Source organism: Panthera leo, chromosome B3 (assembly GCF_018350215.1).
Source record: "Panthera leo isolate Ple1 chromosome B3, P.leo_Ple1_pat1.1, whole genome shotgun sequence".
NCBI lineage: Eukaryota > Metazoa > Chordata > Mammalia > Carnivora > Felidae > Panthera > Panthera leo.
The window spans coordinates 2,186,755-2,206,889 of record NC_056684.1 but is presented as its reverse complement, the minus strand read 5'-3'; the positions used below and the strand labels follow the sequence as shown (position 1 = coordinate 2,206,889).

The 20,135-nt window shown below is 53.7% G+C and overlaps 1 protein-coding gene across 1 annotated transcript in view; it reads right to left on the bottom strand.

Annotated features, from left to right (window-relative positions):
- The window catches only part of IL16 (interleukin 16), a 70,275-nt gene that overhangs the window by 25,063 nt on the left and 25,077 nt on the right, over positions 1-20,135 (bottom strand). The window contains exons 2-8 of the mRNA XM_042940827.1: positions 17,305-17,410; positions 13,645-13,787; positions 12,120-12,230; positions 9,477-9,591; positions 3,105-3,178; positions 2,159-2,375; positions 1,648-1,765 (exon numbers count right to left, since the gene is read on the bottom strand). Of these exons, the coding sequence (XP_042796761.1) occupies positions 1,648-1,765; positions 2,159-2,375; positions 3,105-3,178; positions 9,477-9,591; positions 12,120-12,230; positions 13,645-13,787; positions 17,305-17,410 (884 nt within the window). The remainder of the gene's footprint in view (positions 1-1,647; positions 1,766-2,158; positions 2,376-3,104; positions 3,179-9,476; positions 9,592-12,119; positions 12,231-13,644; positions 13,788-17,304; positions 17,411-20,135) is intronic.

Sequence of the window (20,135 nt, the reverse complement as noted above, 5' to 3'; positions counted from 1 at the left end):
TGTAGACGATGTGTCAACAAATGAGCGTGGCTGTGTTCCGATAAAACTTTCTTTAAAAAAACCAAGCAGGTGACGGGCCCCAGGTTGCTGACCACTGGTCTGGCGGGTGATCAGCCCAGCGGGGATCGGAGCGCAGGTCTCCAGGGCTGAGTTCGCCGTCCCTCCCGCTGTGGTCTGCTGTCTCCCGTCACAGTTCCGCTCAGCCGGTCCCCCTTCCCCTTTGCTAAGAAAGCACACATCTTGGGGGCGCCTGGGTGGCTCAGTCGGTTGAGCATCCGACTTCGGCTCCGGTCATGACCTCACGGTTCATGGGTTCGAGCCCCGCGTTGGGCTCTGCGCTGACCTGCTTCGGATTCTGAGTCTCCCTCTCTCTCTGCCCCTCCCCTGCTTGTGCTCCGTCTCTCTCTCAAAAATAAATAAACATTTTAAAAAATTAAAAAAAAAAAAAAAGAAAGTGCACATTTTCATTGATGTAACTGAAGACCACCGCAGAAGCTTCCAGAACAATCCCTACCCAGCTGCAGGTCTAGGGGGGAGGACTCTCTGTCTGAAGGGATTAGGGCTAAGGCCGTTGTGGTGACTGTGCAGTCATGTCCCAGGTGACACGGCAGCTCAGCAAACGGCTGTCGCCGTCCTGCGCGTGACAACAGCAAATCCGTCTCGAAGCTAAAGCACCATCGAGACGGCATCCCGAGCAGGCCTTGCCCTTACACGGACTGCAGTGGTGGGAAAACCTTCAAAACTATGACCAAACTCTCCGGAGTTAGCAAGCCTCGAACCCAGTGAGAGGAGGGACGCGCGAAGATGCGTGAACCGGAAATATCGTGACAGGTTAAACGGGAGTCAATGGCACCGAAACCCAACTCGCTTACTGGAAAGGAGATTCAGGCTCGGGCATCTCTTAGAAGTTATCTGCAGGGACGTAGGTCTGGAGCGTCCGCAAGGATCTGGTTTATACCATCAAGAAACTGAGTTAACACTACTGATTTGCTTCGTAAGTGAGCGTCTTTCTCCATACAGGGTGCACAGGCAAACCTCCTCGGGGCTCCTATTTACGTCACCGTAAATCCTGTGCTACTTAGATCTGAATCAATGTGTGTTCACTTCCTGTTTCCCATTTTGGACCGGCATTCCCTGAGATAATGCCTCTTCTTTTCTTTTTTCTTCTTTCTTTAAGGACAGGGCAAGGAGGAGAGCCAGAGAAAGAGGGAGAGAGGATCCCAAGCGGGCTCCGTGCCGTCAGCACAGAGCCCCACGTGGGGCTCGATCTCACCAACCGTGACCTGAGCTGAAATCAAGCGTCGCACGCTTCACCAGCCGAGCCCCCCAGGAGCCGCGACAATGCCTCTTGAACTGCAACGTGCACACAGATCCCTGAGGGTCTTGTGAAAAGGCGGGTTCCGCCATGGCAGGTCTGGAGAGGGGCCCGAGATGCTACATTGCTAGCAAACTTCCGAGGGATCTCTCTGCCACTGGTCCGGGGACCACAGCTGGAAGAACGAGGCTCTGAGCCACGCTTGGGTCATTCTAAATATCTCGTCTCCAAAAATTAACCTGCTGCCTTCTAAGGAATTCCTTCCCCCTGATGGAAATCAGGGCTGTTTGTTGTTGTTGTTGTTGTTTTCAAACAGAGAAATGAGGACATACCAGAGCCGTCCATCCAAGTGTGCCACAGACCCCGGAGAGAGCGTGTGAACGAAAATGCCGGAGATGCACTGGAAATAGGGCACACTGCACAGGCCGATGCCCAGACCGACGCCAGCCTCTGGAAGGCAGAGCAGGAGGGAGGGCGGGGGGCTCGGAACGGAGCGCGAAGGACCTCGGCTCCCCTGCCACGGTTAAGAACGACGGTGCTCAAGGAGGGGTCCCCGCCCCAGACCTCACGGCGTATTTCGCTGTGCCCGCAGCCCTGGCCCCGGTTCCCATGTGCGGTGTCGCCTTGTTGGGGTATGTTCTGCCCCTCGCCCCACAACCCCAGGCTGAGCATGGACGGTGCGTCCTGGGCTCCTGCAAACAGAGCCGCAGGCCTCGCTGCTCGGCGGTGGCTGCAGAATCTGCTTGTAGGCGACAGACACCCTGTCCTGTCTCGGAAAGTCTCGGGGGGGGGGGGGGCCCGGTGGCGGGAGACCCAGGCAGGAGGGCAGGGGCGCAATCCCACCTTTCTGCAGAGAGACCTCCACCATGACTCTGTAGTTGGGCTTGGCCGTGCTGGGGGGGGCGGCGGGGCTCCCCAAGCCGAAGGGCCCGCTGTCCTTGGTGGCACAGGTGCTGGAGCTCAGGGAGCGGCACAGCGGGGGCGACAGGTGGCTGCTCGGCGAGTGGGGTGCCGTCAGGCGCGTTCTCACGGTGAGGGTCAGGAGCCCCTTTTTGGCTTGCTGAAAGGAAGGGACCATGTGCCGCAGCGCTCAGCAGCTGTGTGAGCGTGCGTGTGCGTGGCGTGGAAGCGTGTGTGCATACGTGTACAGTCTATATCTACACGTATATACAGATACGAAACATCGTATACGGAACATACACACGTGCATACGTGCGCCAGATGGGATTGAACTGAACTGATTACCCAGAGACTTAAGCATCTTTTAGTGACTGCCTTAAAACTTAAAACAGATTTGGGGCGCCTGGGGGGCTCGGTCGGTTGACCGCCTGACCTCGGCTCGGGTCATGATCTCACGGTCCGTGGGTTCGAGCCCCGCGTCGGGCTCTGTGCCGACGGCTCGGAGCCCGGAGCCTGCTTCGGATTCCGTGTCTCCCTCTCTCTCTGCCCCTCCCCCACTCACACTTTGTCTCACTCTGTTTCTCAAAAATAAATAAATGTAAAAAACAAAATTTTTTTTAAACTCAAAACAGATTTGCAAATATATCGGCATAACTACGCTGAATGTCTTCAAACAGTTCTATAAATCTTCAGCGATTGAGACACGCCCGCAGCAATTCTGATAACACTCTTATTTCCGGAGCTGGGTCTTTTTTCTCAACCCTGTGCCCAGATGAGCACCAGCGGGGCGCCCCATGAGAAAGACCCCACAGTTTGAGTCTGCGGGTTCGAGTGGAGGAGGGGGCCCGAAACCCCGGGGTCTGGCCGTGTACCGACAAGGAGCGGTCACCTTGAACTTGCGCAGAGCATCCTGGTGTGTTAGTCCGGCCATCGATTCTCCGTTGAGCTCCAGAATTTCATCCCCTGTTGGGAGAGGGAGAAATCACAGTAGAGACGTGTATGGCCCATGGGGGCGGGCAGAGCCCTGGGGAAGCCTTCCTCGCCCGGGACTCTCCCCCCGAAGGCAGGCGGGCCCCAGCTCTCTGAGGCCCCTCCAGGGTCCTCGGCTGGCACACAGGCCTGGCCTGACCCCGTCCGGCCTGCCCTCTGGCTTTGCCCGTCTCCCCCCTGCCTCCCTGACCCTCCCGCTAGGTGTTCCCACGGCTCATTTCCTGATGCAACACCGCCTGCCTTTCTCAGGATGTTGTCTGCCTTCAGGGCCCTTCTCCCACCTTGTTCACCTGCCTCGCTCAGTCTTGCGGTCCTGCCGGCTTAATTTCCCATGTGTCCTCACGGCACCTGTGTCCACCACTAACCATCACAGCTCGGCCCCGTGGGTGGATGGTGACCAGTGACCCGGGGAAGACTCTCCCCCACCCCGGCAGGTCGCTCCCCGGCCAGGGGATTTGTCTGATCAGACGGTGTGTCCCCAGGGCCAGTTCTGGGGAGGGGGGACCTGCCCGGTGCTCAGGAAACGTGAGAAGGAGGTGATGCTTCCAGAATGCAACATAGCCCCGTTTTGCAGAAGAGGAAAGTGAACCCAGAGCTGTCCCAAGCCACCCGGTGAAGAGAATTAGGAAGCCGGCCCTTTCACCACGAGCCGCTCCCTCACAAATATGCCTAATAGACCCATTTTTTTCTGTATCCTGAAGTCCATCTTTATGGGGACGGAAAACCAATGTCTCCCCTTTACTGAATGTGCTCAACAAACGGGGAGCGTTTGTTCTGTGTTCAGGGCCGCGCTGGGCGCGTCGGACGCCCTGCTCGTCACGCAGCCGTGCGGTCTGGTCGTTAGCAGGTGCGTCTGTGGTCACCTCACTATGGTGCCCTCGCAGACAATCCAACCCTCTTCCCCGGTTGTTCAAAAGGTGGTTCTTCCTTTGCCTCTGAGAGTTGGAGGCTCCACTGCGATGTCCCCGGGTGCTTCCTCACCCTGAAATGTCGTGCCTTAAAATGATTCCGGAAAATTCTTAGCCAATGTCTCATTGCCCTTTCGCTCCCCTCTTTCACGCTGTTCTTTCTTTCTAGAACGAGTCTCCCCTGTGGGTCTTCTCGCCCACCCTCCCTGTTTCTCTAACACTCCTATTCTTCTCCACGGCTCCGTGCAGCCCGCCGGACCACTTCCAGCTCCCGACTCCCCTTGCGGCTGTGCTGTGTCTACTGTCGACACGTCCACCGAGTTGACAATTTCCATCATGTGCCTTTTGTACAAGTTGCTTTTTTCACCACGTTCCGTTCTTTCCTTGTTGTTCATATGCCCTCTTTTGCCTTTTCAAAGCTCTCTTTAATAAACACCGTGATTCTAAACAAATACAAAAATTCTAATGCAAAGGGGTAGGTGTATTTACGGCATTATCTACAAGAGCCAGATTGTGGAAATGGCCCAGTGTCCACTGATAGATGAATGGATAAAGAAGATGTGGTGTATATACGATGGAATATTATTCAGCCATTAAAAAACACGAAATCTTGCCATTTGCAACGACCTGGATGGAGCTGGAGTGTATCATGCTAAGCGACATAAATCAATCGGAGAAAGACAGATACAGAAGCATATGATTTCGCTCATGTGCGGAATTTAAGAAACAAAACAAAGAAAGAAAGAAAAAAAGAGACAGGCCAAGAAACAGACTCGTAACCGTAGAGAACACACTGCCGGTCACCAGAAGGGAGGGGGGTGGGGGCGGGAGAAACGGGAGACGGGACCAAGGAGGACACTTGTCGTGACGAGCACAGGGTGACGTACAGAAGTGCTGAATCACGGTATTGCACACCTGAAACTAATATAACACTGTATGTTAAATGCACTGAAATTAAAATGAAAACTTAATTAAAAATTGCATAATACAAAACCATAGTAATCCTACAGTGTCTTTTAGACTGCTCTGTGATCTCAGGGTTTTGAGGGCTAGTACTCGGGTCGGTTATTCCTGCCAACGCTCATCAACAAGGGATATTTCCTAATGTCCTGTGTGCTCTTCGTGTCGAACTCCCTTTTCCGGGGGCCAGTGTTTCTCTGGGGTTTCCCAGAGAACCCCAAGAGGCAGTCCAGAGCTTTCACTGCTTCGGGACAAGTGTTAACATTAGGTTCTCGGCTTGGAGCGTCCTGCACTCAGGAGAGACTATAAATGTGGCCAGAACACTCCCACGCGACACGGGTCCTTCTTTTCCCGTGGGAGACGTCTTTTCCTCACACCCAAGAGCCACAGGCAAAGGTAGGTTTGCTCACTGCTTCCCTGGGGCCCGATGGCCTTCCAAGAGGGCAGCTCGTGAGGCTTCACATGGACCCACGGCCATGTCCCATGTGGGCAACTAAGTCCGGGTCCCTGGCCCTTCAGCCCTGTGGGCACCAGTTCCACGGGCCATCACACCCTCAACTCCTAAGACTGCCGTAGATTTAAAGTTTACATGTGCCACGTTACCCAGCATGACCACGTGTCAAAAATCAAGGGCAGGAGTGGGCTGGGGACAGGATTCAAATCAGCGTCACCTGTGAGGTTGCCAGAATCAGACCAAAAATGAAAGAATCTGTCCTCGCACTTACGACAGTCCAAGTTGAGTGGAAACGGACAAGTTTTAAAAATAACTAAAATATAACTATTATGTCGGAAGGAAGAATACACAGAGGACGTATTTCAGAAGTGGTCATCCTTCCTCTCCTCCTCATGGGCAAGAGATTGAGTGATTGGTTACGGAGGGTGGAGCCTAAGTGATCGCTGGGTGTGCCATCGGTCACAGGCTAGGTGTGCAACGTAATGATTTGACGTATACGAAATGTTCTGCAGGGTGAGTGGACTCACCCTCTGTCATCACCCAAGGTTATTACGATATCATCAACTACATTCCCTAAGCTGTACTTTCATCCCACGACTTCTTTCTTTTGTAACTGGAAGCGTGTCGTCTTCCCCATCACCTGATCCATCCGTCTGACCTAATCCCGCCCCTCTGACGGCCACCACTTTGTTCTCTCTGTGCTTACGAACCAGTTTCTATTTTTGTTGTTATTGTGAATCACGTGGCATTTTGCCTGGCTTCTTTCACTTAGCATAACACCCTCTGGATGCATCCATGCTGTCACGAATGGCCAGATTTCATTCTTTTTGTGGCTGAGTAATAGCCCACTGTAGACGTACATCACACCTTTGTTATCCGTTCGTCTATCGATGGACGCTTGAGTTGCTCCCATAACTTGGCCGTTGTAAGTAATGCTGCAACACACAGGGTGCTTATATCTCTTTGAATCCGTGTTTTCATTTTCTTTGCGTAACTACTCAGAAGTAGAACCCCTGAATCACAGGGCACTTCTATTTTTAGTTTTTTGAGGAACCTCCACACTGTTTCCCACAGCAGCTGCACCAGGTTGCATCCGCAACCACGGTGCACGAGGGTTCCTTTCTCTCCACATCCTCACCAACACTTGTTTCTTGAGAAACGACCATTCTCGGTGACATGAAGGGCTGAACTTCCCTCGTGAGCCCCAACAGAACTACTCTTTGGACAGTCCTGGTCCTTGTTGGGCCACATCTGGTGGGAAGTGATTAAACTAAATCTTACACAACCGTTTCTTTTGCAAGCAGAATACAAATAAAACATCATTAGCCTTGATCTGTGCTCCAAACTTTTGTTGCAGCTTGGATGTACCCCCCATCCAATGGCAGATTCTAGAACTTTACTTTGAAGGAGTTACAAACGGTGATTTTGTTAATCATGAGAGGCTAGAATCAGGGACTGCGGTAGATTAGCTGAACGTCCTTCCCACCGAATTCTTATGATTGGTATTAATGAAAAGGGGAGGGGAGAAAAAGAAGCTTGACAGGGCAGGTTTGCATTCTGGAAAGAAAACAAGACACAGCACACTGTTTCCTGCCACCTCCACTCAACTCCCTCACTTTTTGTTTAAGTAACGAGAAGTCCAAAACATAACCAAACAAAATACAGTATATTCTCAAGATTCTGATGCCCCGTTTCTCCCTTTGTCTCATTGATCCCTTTTCTTTCCCCGCCTCTTGACTTAGCTACTCCCCGCTAGAGCCTGCCTCCGCTCTCCTCTCTTCACTCCCTCCTTCATCGGCCCTATAACTCAAGTGTTTTCCAAGGGTCCACAACCCCCAGTCTACACCCAGCCCTCCTCCCTCCCTGGGCTGGAGACGGTGACACCGCCTGCTGGACAGCGCCACCTGGTGGCCGCCCAGAGCCAAGCCTCTGCCTTGGCCTTTTTCCTCCTCCGTATGTCCTGCCCCAGGTTAAGTTCACTAAGACCACGAACACTTTCTCGGACCCAGGGAGGCTGTCTCATCTGCACCTGCCTCCTCCCAGGAAGACAGGCTCAGGCAAGACCCTTAAGAGCTGGAGTCTGGCCCTTAGGACAGCCTCTCAAAGGGCTTCACAGCCTCTGGGCTCTTGCTGGCCCGTCTCATCCTGCCTTCTGCTTCCCGAATCACCTGAGAACCCTGGTCATAGCTGGTCCCTCCCAAATTATAAAAACCTTCAAAGGTTCCCCACTGCCTCCCCGATAAAATCCGGAAGCGTAAGCGTGCATGAGGTTGGGGTCGGCAAACTTTTTCTATGAAGGGCCAGGTAGTAAATACCGTAAGCTCGGCCGGCCGCGCGCCCTCTGCTCAACTAGGCAACGTCGCACAACTACGCAACACGGCTGTCGTGAACACAAAAGCAGCTTCAGACAACAGAATGAGCCGCGAGCATGGCTGGGTCCTCGTAGAGCTCGTCTCTGGACCCTGAAATTTGCATCTCATTCGGTTCTCTCTCGCCACAAAGACTTGCAAATTCCTCTGACTTTGCTCAGCCACTTAGAAATATGGGATCCATATTTTGTATGCTTTTAGGGATCCACCCAAAAGATACAAAACTACAGAACCGAAGGGGCACACGCACGCCAGTGTTTACAGCAGCGCTATCAACAACAGCCAAATTATGGAGAGACCCCAAGTGTCCACCAACTGATGAACGGATAAAGAAGCTGTGGTCTGTTTACACAACGGAATATTACTCGGCCGTCAAAAAGAATGAAACCTTGCCACTTGCCACGATGTGGATGGAGCCAGAGAGGAGCATTACACTAAGTGAAATCAATCGCTCAGAGAAAGACCAATGCCAGTTGATCTCGCTCACGCGTGGAATTTCAGTAACAAAACAGATGAAAATACGGGAAGGGGGGAAGGGGGGAAGGAGAAGAGAGGGCAACAAACCGTAAGAGACTCCTGAAGACAGAACAAACAGGGCTGCTGGAGGGGGGTGAGGGGGGGACGGGACAGACAGGGGATGGGCATTGAGGAGGGCACCCGTTGGGATGAGCACCGGGTGTCGTGTGTAAGCGACGAATCACTGGGGTCTACTGCTGAAGCCAGCACGATACTGCACGTTAACTCAGTAGAATTTAACTTTAAAGAAAGAAAAGACATACGAGAGTCAGTCTCTATTTGTGAGCAGGATGAAAATGGGCTGCGGGCCTGACGTCCCCAGAGTTTGCTATCCGTGCCCTAACCAAGGTGGGTCCTTAACCGTGGCTAGGCTCCTAGCGCGACTCACAGAAACTGTCCTGACAGGGAGGGTGGGGACACCGAGGTCACCTCTCTTAAGCATCCCGTGGGGCCCCCCCCCCAGTGTCTGGCCTCACCTGCCCCTGAATTTTGACCCCTAGTTGAAGTTTGGGAGTGTCCTCGGGCCAAGCCTGTTGGCCAATACTCCCAGCATGATGGAGGGACCCTCAGGAGGCAGCTCTGACCCCCGGGGATGGCCAGGGGCCTGTCCCAGACGGGAGAGCGGGCGGGCCATGAGCTCCTCAGAGGAGGGATCATATCTGATCAGCCTGTTTCTGCAGCCGAGAACACAGTGGGCTTACAGAGGATGTTCATCAGACGCATTAGAAGCACAGGGCCTGTCACTCCATGACTGTGAGTCGGGAGGGCAGGAAAGAAGGGAGAGGGTGGCGGGGACACCAGCAATGGAGGGGGGGGGCCTTGGACAGGAAGGGAGGGGAGGCGGACACCTCGGCCTTCTGTCCCAGGCTGGCTACCGGACCTGGGCCGCGGGCAGACACACTCAGCACCGTGCCGGTCACGACGGAGCCATCGGGGACGTGTGCCGCGGACCCCAGAATCCACGCCGGCCGAATTCCGCAGGCTGAAGACACAGGCTGCCCTGCGCTGTCTTCTGTGGGCCAGTGACCCCTCCGACGTCACCCGGCGAGAGACGAGAAACCTACCTTCTTGCAGCCGTCCGTCCGCCGCCGCCGCTCCCCCCGCAAAGATGGTTTTGACGTAAATTCCGATGGGGCCATAAATGCTGTCCCTTCCCCCGACGATGCTGAAGCCCAGGCCCTGGGGGGAAGAAGAGGAGACTGGCATTAGGGACGCTCCAGGCCGAGCGCCTGCCCCAACCCCCAACCCCCAACCCCCAACCCTCAACGAAGGAGCCGGGGAGGAGAAAGGCGCCCTTGGTGTCAGACGCCTCGGGACCTCACAGGGGAATGGGGAAAGCCATGACCTCCAGGCCGGACCGGACCGTGTGGGGCCTGGGCTCTCACACAGAGTCGTGTCCCGACACAGAACTTGTGCCGTGGCCGGAGAATCCCAGACGGGGCCGAGCCCTGGGTCTGCCCGTCTGGCTGGCAGCTCGGGGCACATCACCTCCCGTCTCCGAGCCCTCGCTTAGCCCCTTGTAAGATAATGCTCATAACCTCACTCACAGGATTGTGTTAGAAAATCCAGTGAGGGGCGCCTGGGGGGCTCCGTCGGTTGAGCGTCCGACTCCGGCTCGGGTCACGATCTCGCGGCGCGTGGGTTCGAGCCCCGCGTCGGGCTCTGTGCCGACGGCTCGGAGCCTGGGGCCTGCTTCCCATTCTGTGTCTCCCTCTCTCTCTGCCCCGCCCCCGCTTGCGTTCTGTCTCTCTCTTTCTCAAAAGTAAACAGACACTTTAAAAATCTAAAAAAAAAAAAAAAAAGAAGGAGGAGGAGGAGGCCTGGGGGGTCAAGAAGTGTTGGGTCACTGTCCGAGTTCCACAGCCAAAGAACCAGGCACCCCCGGGGAAGTCCTGGGGCTTCCCAAGCCCTCAGTGTCCTCAGCCAGAAAACGGAGATGCTAACAGGGCTTTCGTGAGCATCAGAGGAGACATTGCTTGCAAAGCCCTCGGCCCAGGCCTGGCCTTGTGGTAGCTGCCTTCTTGCCTGATTCGATTTTGACTCTTCCCCAAGCACTTAGGGATCCTTCTGGCTCTGCCTCGTTCTCCTCCTGAACTCCCCCACCCTGACCCCACTCCAGGTTGCCACCCGGGACACGCGGCCTTCCTTCCGTGGCTGGGTCGTGCGGGTGGACGGTGGGAGGCCCGCCCGGCCTCTGAAAACCCACCGCCCCGCCCTGCACGCGGGCCTCCCGCACCGAGTGGCCCGCCTCGCTCGGTCCCCGGGCCCCCGCAGCCCAGCTCAGTCCGCCCAGAGACACGGAACGTGGATTTAGTGAATGTGCCTCTTACAGACACCGAGATACATTAAACCGTCTTCGGTGCTCTTTGCGCTCTTCCGGGCAGGGCCGACAATTGAAAAGCCACCGAAATCCGGGCAGGGGTGCGGGGTGGAAAGCACTGTGATTTACTAGCCAGAAAGTCGGGCCGTTAGGAGAGAAGTCAGCACCGGAGAGGATTTCTCCTTTGTAGGGAGAGGACCGGTCGGGTCAGCATCTTGTGCTTCTGTCTGCTGTGCTCCCGGGAGCGGGAGGGGGTGAGAGCCAGGGAGGAAAGACCCAGCGTGAGGAGACCCCCCTCCTCTGACCAGAGCGGAAGTAGCAACAGCCCTTTTCCCCCCAGGTCACGTGCCAAAGTTATGTTAGGTGGGTTTGAAAAAAAAAACAAAAACAAAATAAACAACGAACCATCTGATTTACTTGGGCTCGTCTGGGAACTCTGCAGCAACTGCCCGCGTCTATTCCGGAATGTTCTGGAAGCAACGCAAAAGACATTCGGGATGCCCCCACCCCCCCCACCTCTGCCTCGTCCTTCCCTTCAGGATTTCTCAGTTGTGGGGCAGAAATCGGCATGAATATATCCACCTGGGGGACACACGTGGCCTGGACGTGTCCTCCCCAAACTTCAAAGACGGCAGCCGTCGGGAGGTGAGCAAGTCGGACTGGTGGTGCCCTCGGGATGGATGAGGGGCCCTTATAAAGGAGACCCAGAGGGCTCCCTCGGCCCCCCACCATGTGCCCTGTGCAGACACAGAGAGAAGACCCCGTCCACGAACCAGGAAGCCGGTCCTCCACACACAGCAAATCTGCGGGCACCTGCATCTTGGACTCTCCAGCCTCCGTAACCACGAGAATGTGCTACTTAAGCCACCTCGTCTAGGTTTTTATGACAGAGGCCTGAACCGACAAAGACACGACGTCAATGATTTGAATTTAACCGTCAGGTAAAACGAACTTCTAAATTGTTTTTGGTGTTTACTTATATTTGAGAGAGAGAGAGAGAGAGAGAGAGAGATCACAAGTGGGGAGGGGCAGAGACAAGAAGACGCAGAATCGGAAGCAGGCTCCAGGCTCCGAGCTGTCAGCACAGAGCCCGACGCGGGGCTTGAACCCCTGAACAATGGGATCATGACCTGAGCCAAGGTCCGACGCTCAACCGACTGAGCCACCCTAGAACTAACTTCTAAAAACATCACCCCAAAACCAAGTTGGTGAGCAGTTGCCCTGCGGTGGCCCACACGGGGTCCCCCCCAGCCCCCCACGGGTTCATCTCGACTCTCACACCCGCAGCCAGAACCCCCATCCCTATCTGCCTCCTTCCCTGGACGGGACGGCTCGTCAGGAGCCGGTGTCCATCTGGCAGCTTCTGTTGGCAATGGCCCTCGCTCACCTTGGCCTGGCCCTTCATCAGCACGATGTTGGAGATGACGGAAGCCTGGAGGCCCCCCGAGGGCTGTGCCAGCTGAGCTGTGCTGAGCGACCGGGTGGGTCTCGAGCTGCCCTGTGGGAAGGAAGGGGGTGGGGAGGCGTGAGCCGGGGGAACAGCAGCACCCACCCTCAGGGGGCAGGGGGGACCCCAACCCTCTCTCCGGGGGGCCCACGGCACCAGCCCCGAACTTGGTCGACGAGGCACGGTGGGAGTCTGGGGGGGCGGGGGGCTGCCTTCAGTGGTCCGGGGCTTTCAGCCTTCTCCCTGCAGCTGGAAGCTATGGAAGGCTTGTCCACACAGCAGGTGCAGACTACACAACAGACCACAGCGGCCGAGAACGACGCGTCCTAGAACTAGGGTCTCCAAGAATGCCCTCTCCACACTGTGTCCAATTCAAGACACGCATACCGAGCACCCCCCTTGGGCCCGGCATGGGGTGGTGGGCAAGGAACCTGAAGATTTTAAAATGCGGGGCATAAATCCCCGGGGAGGCAGACAAGCGACTTGCATAAGAGAAGCTGAGTGTGCCAAGGAGACGTGCACCCCGCGTGCCTCGGGAAGTCTCCCCCGCCCCCCACGGTAGGGAGGATATACAGCCCGGACCATCCATCAGACTCTGGGGCCCCGCCGCCTGGGTTCCTTTCCTGGCTGGTGACCTTGAGGAAGTGACTCAACCACTCTGTGCCTGTTGCCTCTTCTGTAAAATCACCTGAGCCGTCAAGGTGCTGCGGACAGAGGCGCCGGGTGGTCCTGGGGGCAGCCTGAGTCCCTGCCGTGCAGGGCCCGGGGCTCGGGGACACAGCAGGAGGGGACGGACACTGCTGGGCTCCCGGCCCGCACCCCGCGCCTGACGTGGGAAGGACGCGCGGTGTGGGGCCCACGGGGCTTGGCTCGAATTCCGCCTGGTCCCTTAGCTTCTGAGACGTGTGAACTCAGGCAGCCCCTCGCCTTGGCCAGCCGCCAAGTTTCGTCGGCGTAAAACGGGGCCGACGCTACCTTGGTTTCTAAGCCTGTCTTATGAATTAGAGGCACAGGGTGCAAGGCAGGTCCCGACACCACGGGGCTAAGAGCGCGGGTGTTGGCGTCCTGGAGGTCTGACCCTGAGCCCCGGGCTGCCTGCCCTGGTCGATGCCCCCTGGCACGCGTGCCCTAACCTGTCCCGGGATGGCTCCTCACCCACCCCCTGGAGCCCCGGTGCGGAGGGAGTAAAGGGTCCACAGAAGGCCTCAGCTTCCGCTCACGTGGATCGTCAGCTCCCAGCAGCACAGACTGGCAGTGGCCCCAAGGGCCGGTTCTCGGGGCGCTCCGGGGTCACCGTTCCCGGTGAGGGTCTTTCTGTGCCCGGAGCTGCCCGCTCCCACCAGCCAGCCCCTCTCCTCGGTAGTGCCGGGACAGGGACAGGACCCCACCGGCTGGCCTCCGCAGCCACGGCCAAGCCCGGGCCCCTCCCGCGTCCCCTTCCCCGGCTCCCTCCCTTGCTTCTTACCGCAGACTTTCCCGCTGGGCAGTCCAGCTGCTGAGAGAGGGACTTCCGGCTGCCACACAGGGGATAAGGCTGCCTGTCCGTGCAGGCCGCAGAGCTCTTTATCATGCGAAAGTCGATCTCCCCTGTGCAATAGGGATTAACACCTAAACCCCGGGGAGGAGGAAAGGAAGAGGCCGTCTGTGCTCTCGAAGCACAAAGGCCAGCGGAGAACACCCTTGGGTCCACCCCAAAGCCTTGGCCTCCCCAGCCCCACCGGCAGGGCGGCCCCAAGGCCCTTCTCGATCCCCCTGTGAGTTCAGATCAGCATGGACGCAGGCCCCGAGGTCGGGACAGAGCGGGTTCCCGGAAGCACGGGCTGGTCTGAAAATGACGAGTGGGCGTGCTCCAGCCACAAGGACATCGATGAAGGTCAGCATCTCAAGTCGATGGGGAGGTGGGGGGTGCTGAACGCAGTCAGACATACGGCCATCGATTGAGTTCGTTGACAATGCGGTGACGAGAGCCAATGCAAAAGCCAAAATAACTTTTGATAACATGAGTTTGTAATTAACGGTGAAGTTGAAATATGGAATGGAAAAATCAGCGGGGAGGCAGACTAAGGGTAAGTAATTCCACTTTTCCGGGGGAGGTCGGGGAGGGGGGCGACTTGGAAAATGCCGTCTCAAATATTCATCAATTAATGACACCCAAATGATTAGCTAATTGATCTTGTGTTAAGGAAACCAGAAGTGGAGCTGGAAATTGAACACATCTCCCAAATCACTGCAAAACTCGAACACACACCCCCAGCAAGAGGCAGGGAACAAGGAAGTGACGAGTGACCAAATAACAAAGCGTAGAAAGCAGGTGAGCGAACGCAAACGTTATCCGTGAAACCAGCACCGATGGCGGGGCATCTCTCTCTAAAAACGTTGCCCCCGTTTGCTTTCGAGATCTTACCGCGTATTCTTTGCAGGACATAAAACAAACGAACAGTGAAATGAAAGGCAGGCAGAGACTGGTCACCCATAAGCGGTGCTGGAACCAAGCAGCCACTTCAAATAGCATTTGTCTCGGGGCCCCTCGGGGGCTCAGCGGGTTAAGCGTCTGACTCTTGATTTCAGCTCAGGTCATGATCCCAGGGTCTGTGGGATCGAGCCCCATGTCGGGCTCTGCCTGTGCTCACAGCGTGGCACCTGCTTGGGGTTTTGTCTCTCCCTCCCTCTCTCTGTCCCTCCCCCTCTGGCACATGCCCTCTCTCTCAAAAGAAAGAAAAAAGAGAAAAAAGCTTTCATCTAGATTCTTGCTTCACGTCAAACAACAAACATTACTGATGGGTATAGTAGGCTTTAAAAAAAAAAAAAAAAAGCATATCGTTTAAAAATGAGAAGGAAATACGGCCCAATATTTAGTAGTGATTTTAATAGTTCTCTGGACGTGGAAGAAACCTTTACATGATTAGGAAGGAAAGAAATATATAGATGTGATTATATAAAGGTGTCCTTATCTTTTTTTAAATTTTGTAACATTTATTCATTTTTGAGAGAGAGAGGGAGGGAGCATGAGCAGGGGAGGAACAGAGAGAGAGGGAGACACAGAATCAGAAGCAGGCCCCAGGCTCCGAGCTGTCAGCACAGAGCCCGACGTGGGGGCTCGAACTCACGGACCGCGAGTTCACGACCTGAGCCAAAGTCGGACGCTTAACTGACTGAGCCTCCCAGGGGTCCCCCAGAGGCTCCTTATAAACTAATGATATTACTGATCACAGCAATAAAAAAAAAAAACCAGGTAGACTCCCCAAAAGCAAATGAATGAACCAAGAGACGCTTAGAGTCGGCTGTGTGGAGGGACTCCTTCCACCTGCTCTCGGGGCCAGAGCACCGGGCAGGTCAGGCACCAGCTGAGGCGGAGGGAGGGGGAAGAAACACTCGAGAGCATCTCCTCCGCCTCCAGTCCCCTGGTGGCGCTCCTCGAGGACTGGGCTCCCCCAGCAACCTCAGGGCCAGGGGCAGGGAGCAAGCAGGGCTGGGCTCGTGGGCACGCGGCCTGTGAAGTCAGCCACGCAGACCCCCAAACGTAGAGGGAGCCTTGGCTTGATTTCTAACGCATCCATTTTGAAATTCTTAATATTTGAACAGGGGCCCCACGCTTCCATTTTGCACCGATCCCCACAAATTGGGTGGCCCTTCCTGGGTGAGAAGTGGGCTAGAAAAAAAGCAGAGGAAGCAGGAAAAATCTGCAGAAAAATATACATTTTTAAATTTTAACACAGTGTGGGCCGTGATTGAAGAAACAGGTGCTCGTACACATGACTGGAGTATCGGCTACTTAAAGCTAGCAGCACAGATCAAAATCTAAGGTGTGTTTTCCTTTCGAAACTCCGTTTCTAAGAAATTATTCTAGGGGGCGCCTGGGTGGCTCAGTCGATTAGGTGGCCGACTTCGGCTCAGGTCATGATCTCGCGGTCTCTGAATTCGAGCCCTGCGTTGGGCTCTGTGCTGACAGCTCAGAGCCTGGATCCTGTTTCGGATTCTGTGTCTCCCTCTCTCTGACCCTCCCCTGTTCATGCTCTGTCTCTCCCTCTCAGAAATAAATTTTTAAAAAGTTTTTAAAAAATTTTAAAAAATTTAAAAAAAAAGAAATTATTCTAAAGGAGGCAATAAGCAAAAATGTATGATTAAAAACAGTGTAAGTAGCAGTCCAAAAATAGGAAATGAGCTTGGGGAACAACGTTTTAGATGGTGCATCCTGTGGCAGAATTATATGAGAGAGAGTTTAAGGCACTTGCCCAAGGTCACATAGGTAATGAGCTCTGGGAGCAAGTGTGAGCTCCAAACCCTACACGCGTCCACTGCCCTCTGTGTTTCCCTCAGAAAATCATCACAGACGCAAACAAAATTTGAAGTACAGACTCAGCGATGCTGATAATCTTGGTGGAAAACTGAGAATAACTTAGCTGTCTAACGGTAGGGAGTCAGTTACCTAGATCGGGTACATCCGTACAATGAAATACGAGGCACCCACTGAACATGGTGCGTAGGAAAGAATTTCCAGGGACTCGAAGTCACGTCGTGCTGTGCGTGAGCACGCGTGTGCGTAGTCTATAGGCATATGCGGGCACAAAAGGGAAATAACGAAAATGTTAACATCGATTATCTCTAATGGCGGCGTTTGGTGTGGCTTTCGTTTCTTCATGCCCTTCTGCGTTCTTCAAACGTCCTCACTTTGGATTACGGCTATTCCATTTATAGCAACCAAGAATCATGGCGGCCACCAGCCTCAACTCCCCTCTTGTGACAGATGAGGTGATGGAGGCCCCGGGAGAGCAAGGAGCCTTCCTGAAATCGAGGAGCCCATCAGAAGACAGAGTGGGAGGAAACCCTTTGTGTTTTATCCCCTATAATGGGTCTCCCCAACACGGCGCTGGAGTCCAACTAGAGGAGGAAGTGTCAAAACCATAGAGAGGTTCCCCCACCCCCGCCCCACCACCACCTCTGGCTGGCCAGGATGTGCACGCGCAGTGACAGGTGGTCACAGAGAGGCAAGCCGCCCGCAGCCGGGTTTACCCCAACCGGACTAGCAGACACCCGCCCTTCTCCAGATCTCCCCGCGTCACTCATATTCCTGGTCCTCAGCGACAGCGAGGCTCCGCTCCTGAGGACAGTTCGATGACGCACTTACTGGTCGAGTTGCTGCGTGTCCTTTGGTGACAGGCTTTGGGAAGCTGGCAGTTACTACTCTGCGGTTCTACTCTCCCAGACTTTTCTCGAGAAGTTGTGGAAGCTTCCTGCAAAACAGTTCCCATTGTTTATTCAGCGAGTTCGCCAGAACAGAAAAAGGTGCACAGAACACCGAGGTTTTGACACTGACCATATGGACGGACTTGTGGGGTTGTCTGTCTCCCCCGGTAAATTATAGGGTCTATGATGGCAGACGTACAGACTCATTGCCACCCATTCATCCATAGCTTCACCCATCACTTAATAAAAATTGAATGATAGATATACCGCATAGGCACTGGACAAAGGCAACCGATGTCTAAACACCATGTCAGCCATTACGTGTCCTTTCTTTGTCAAGTGTTGGGGAAACAGGTGTGAACGAGCCAAACAGGACATGGATCCCAGGGCAGTGCTGTCCTCGTGAAGGAAAAACAATGGGAAATAAACAAACGAGAGTGACAGATCGTTACAGAGAAGGGCAAAGGTGGTAGAAGAGAGAACTCAAGAGAGACCCAAATGGGGAGCCTAGAAGGTGGTTTCAGAGAAGAGCTCAGGTCAGATCCTGTCGGATCCCGTCCAATGAATGTTACAGGAATAGGTTTTGAAATATGGAACCATCCATGCATTCTTGAGAGTATTATGATTTTCCTATATTGCTGATTTCCATCTCCGAAGATTTAACTGAGGGCTTTTAAAATCAACATTCTCAAGTTAAATTCGGTTATGGCTCTTGCCATATTGGTCACGGTTTCCATGCTCCTTTCTCATGCTAATAATTTGGAGACCCTGTCAGCGCCTGGCTAATGTCGCGTGTCCGGTGTGTGCGTGGGCTTCCAGCACCTGGCGCATTTCCCAGGGTGGTGTTCTGACATGCATCTCTCCCTGTTTGTATGTATATTCTCTGAATTGGGGTACAAATTTCCAAGAGGTGGGGAAGTTAATAAAATGTACCCTGCAGCCCTTTGGAGCCAGAAGTCCACTCCCGGCCTTTTTGATGTTTAAAATTGAATTTGGTTCTCACCAAGTTGGATCCTGTAAGGGACCGCCTACCAGTTCCCTGTTGTTTCTTGTACCCATCGGTGTTTAATGCCAGACCTCCTCTCCGTAGCTTTCTTTTTCAGCAGCAGGTGGTGCTATACGAACCCAAACAAAACTGCCTTCTGTAATGAGGCTCCCCTGAGAATTTTCCAAAGGAGACAGAGCACCGCTTCTATGGGAGGTGGCTCGTGCATTCGAAGTTTTGAGACGCTATATTTCTAGGACTTAGCATCATGGTCTGTTCTTTGAATCAACTGCTTCATGCGATAGAATGTTCTAAAGAATATTTCTTAATTACAAGAGTCCCTGAGGCTTCATCCTAATTCTAATATCGAGACTCCCTTCCTACATTATCCCCCCTTCTCCATGCTCCCCAGTGAGACTATGGAAGTAAATAATAAAATGTGACTTCAGTAGCTCTCTTGGCTTCACTGAATGTAGAGAAGCCTAGTAAAACAGCCGATATGTCTCCTTGTCCAAAGTGAAGCCGTATTTGCAAAGTACCTTTGAAATGTGGGTTCCCCCCCAAATTTCTAATAAAATGGAGATAACTAAGTAAGTGAGGTATATACAAACACGAATCCTAATCGTCTTTAAAAATAATGTTTATATAGATTGGAAGAACAAGCGTCGTTAAAATGCTTATCCTCCCCAAAGCAATCTACATATTTAATGCATCCTTATCAAAATACCAACAGCATTCTTCACAGATCTAGAACAAACAAACCTAAAATTCGTATAGCACCAGAAAAAACCCTGAATAGCCAAAGCAATCCTGAAAAAGAAAACTGAAGCTGGAGACCTCACAATCCCGGACTTCAGGCTGTATTACAAAGCTGTAATCATCAAGACAGTGTGGTCTTGGCACAAAAACAGACATAGAGACCAATGAAACAGAACAGAAAACCCAGAACGGGGTCCACAACTATATGGTCAATTAATCTTTGACAAAGCGGGAAAGAGTATCCAACGGAAAAAAGAGTTTTCTCAACAAATGGCGTTGGGGAAACTGGACGGCGGCATGCAGAAAAATGAGCCTGGACCGTTTTCTTACACCAGACACAAAAATCACCCGAAAATGGATGAAAGACCTAAACGTAAGGACGCCATCAAAATCCTAGAGTCCTAGAGGAGAAGCTCTGCCTCCCCCGACCAGAGCTGTCTCAGACGTAGGTGGCAGGCGGTCGATCCCTTGCCGTGGCTCTGCCACGGAGCCAGGCTCTGAACTAGCTGGAGGTTCTCACAACTTGCATCTACCCAGGCACCTGCCAAGCTCCCCGAAGTTGTGTGAACTTGACGTGTTTCTCTCTGACGCGGCTGTGGGAGTAGCTGACTCGCTGGACGGCTACTGCGGGGAAGAATGGAAATGTGCTTCCACGAACAGAAGGTGACGCCCAAGAGACAACTTTCTATCAGACGTGTCAACAAACCACCAACAACCAAAAACAGAAACGACACGGCCCCTAAAACTCCCCCAAGCAGAGGCAGTGCATAAGTCCTGCGGACTTTCTATCTCCTGGATACCAACAGGGATCCAGCACTCATCCACACTCTGGGATTATTCCAAGGTTTCATTCATTTTTTTTCATCTGTACAACTGTGAGCTTAGTGGTTTCTTGAACAGAAATGCACTGTGGGAGAGAGTGGGTAGAGCGTATTACTCTGGGCTTGTCGTCTAATTGTTTGGACTCAGTTTCCCCCTTTGTAAGCCAAGGAGGTCAACTCAACAGCCTCCATAATCGCTTTCAGCTC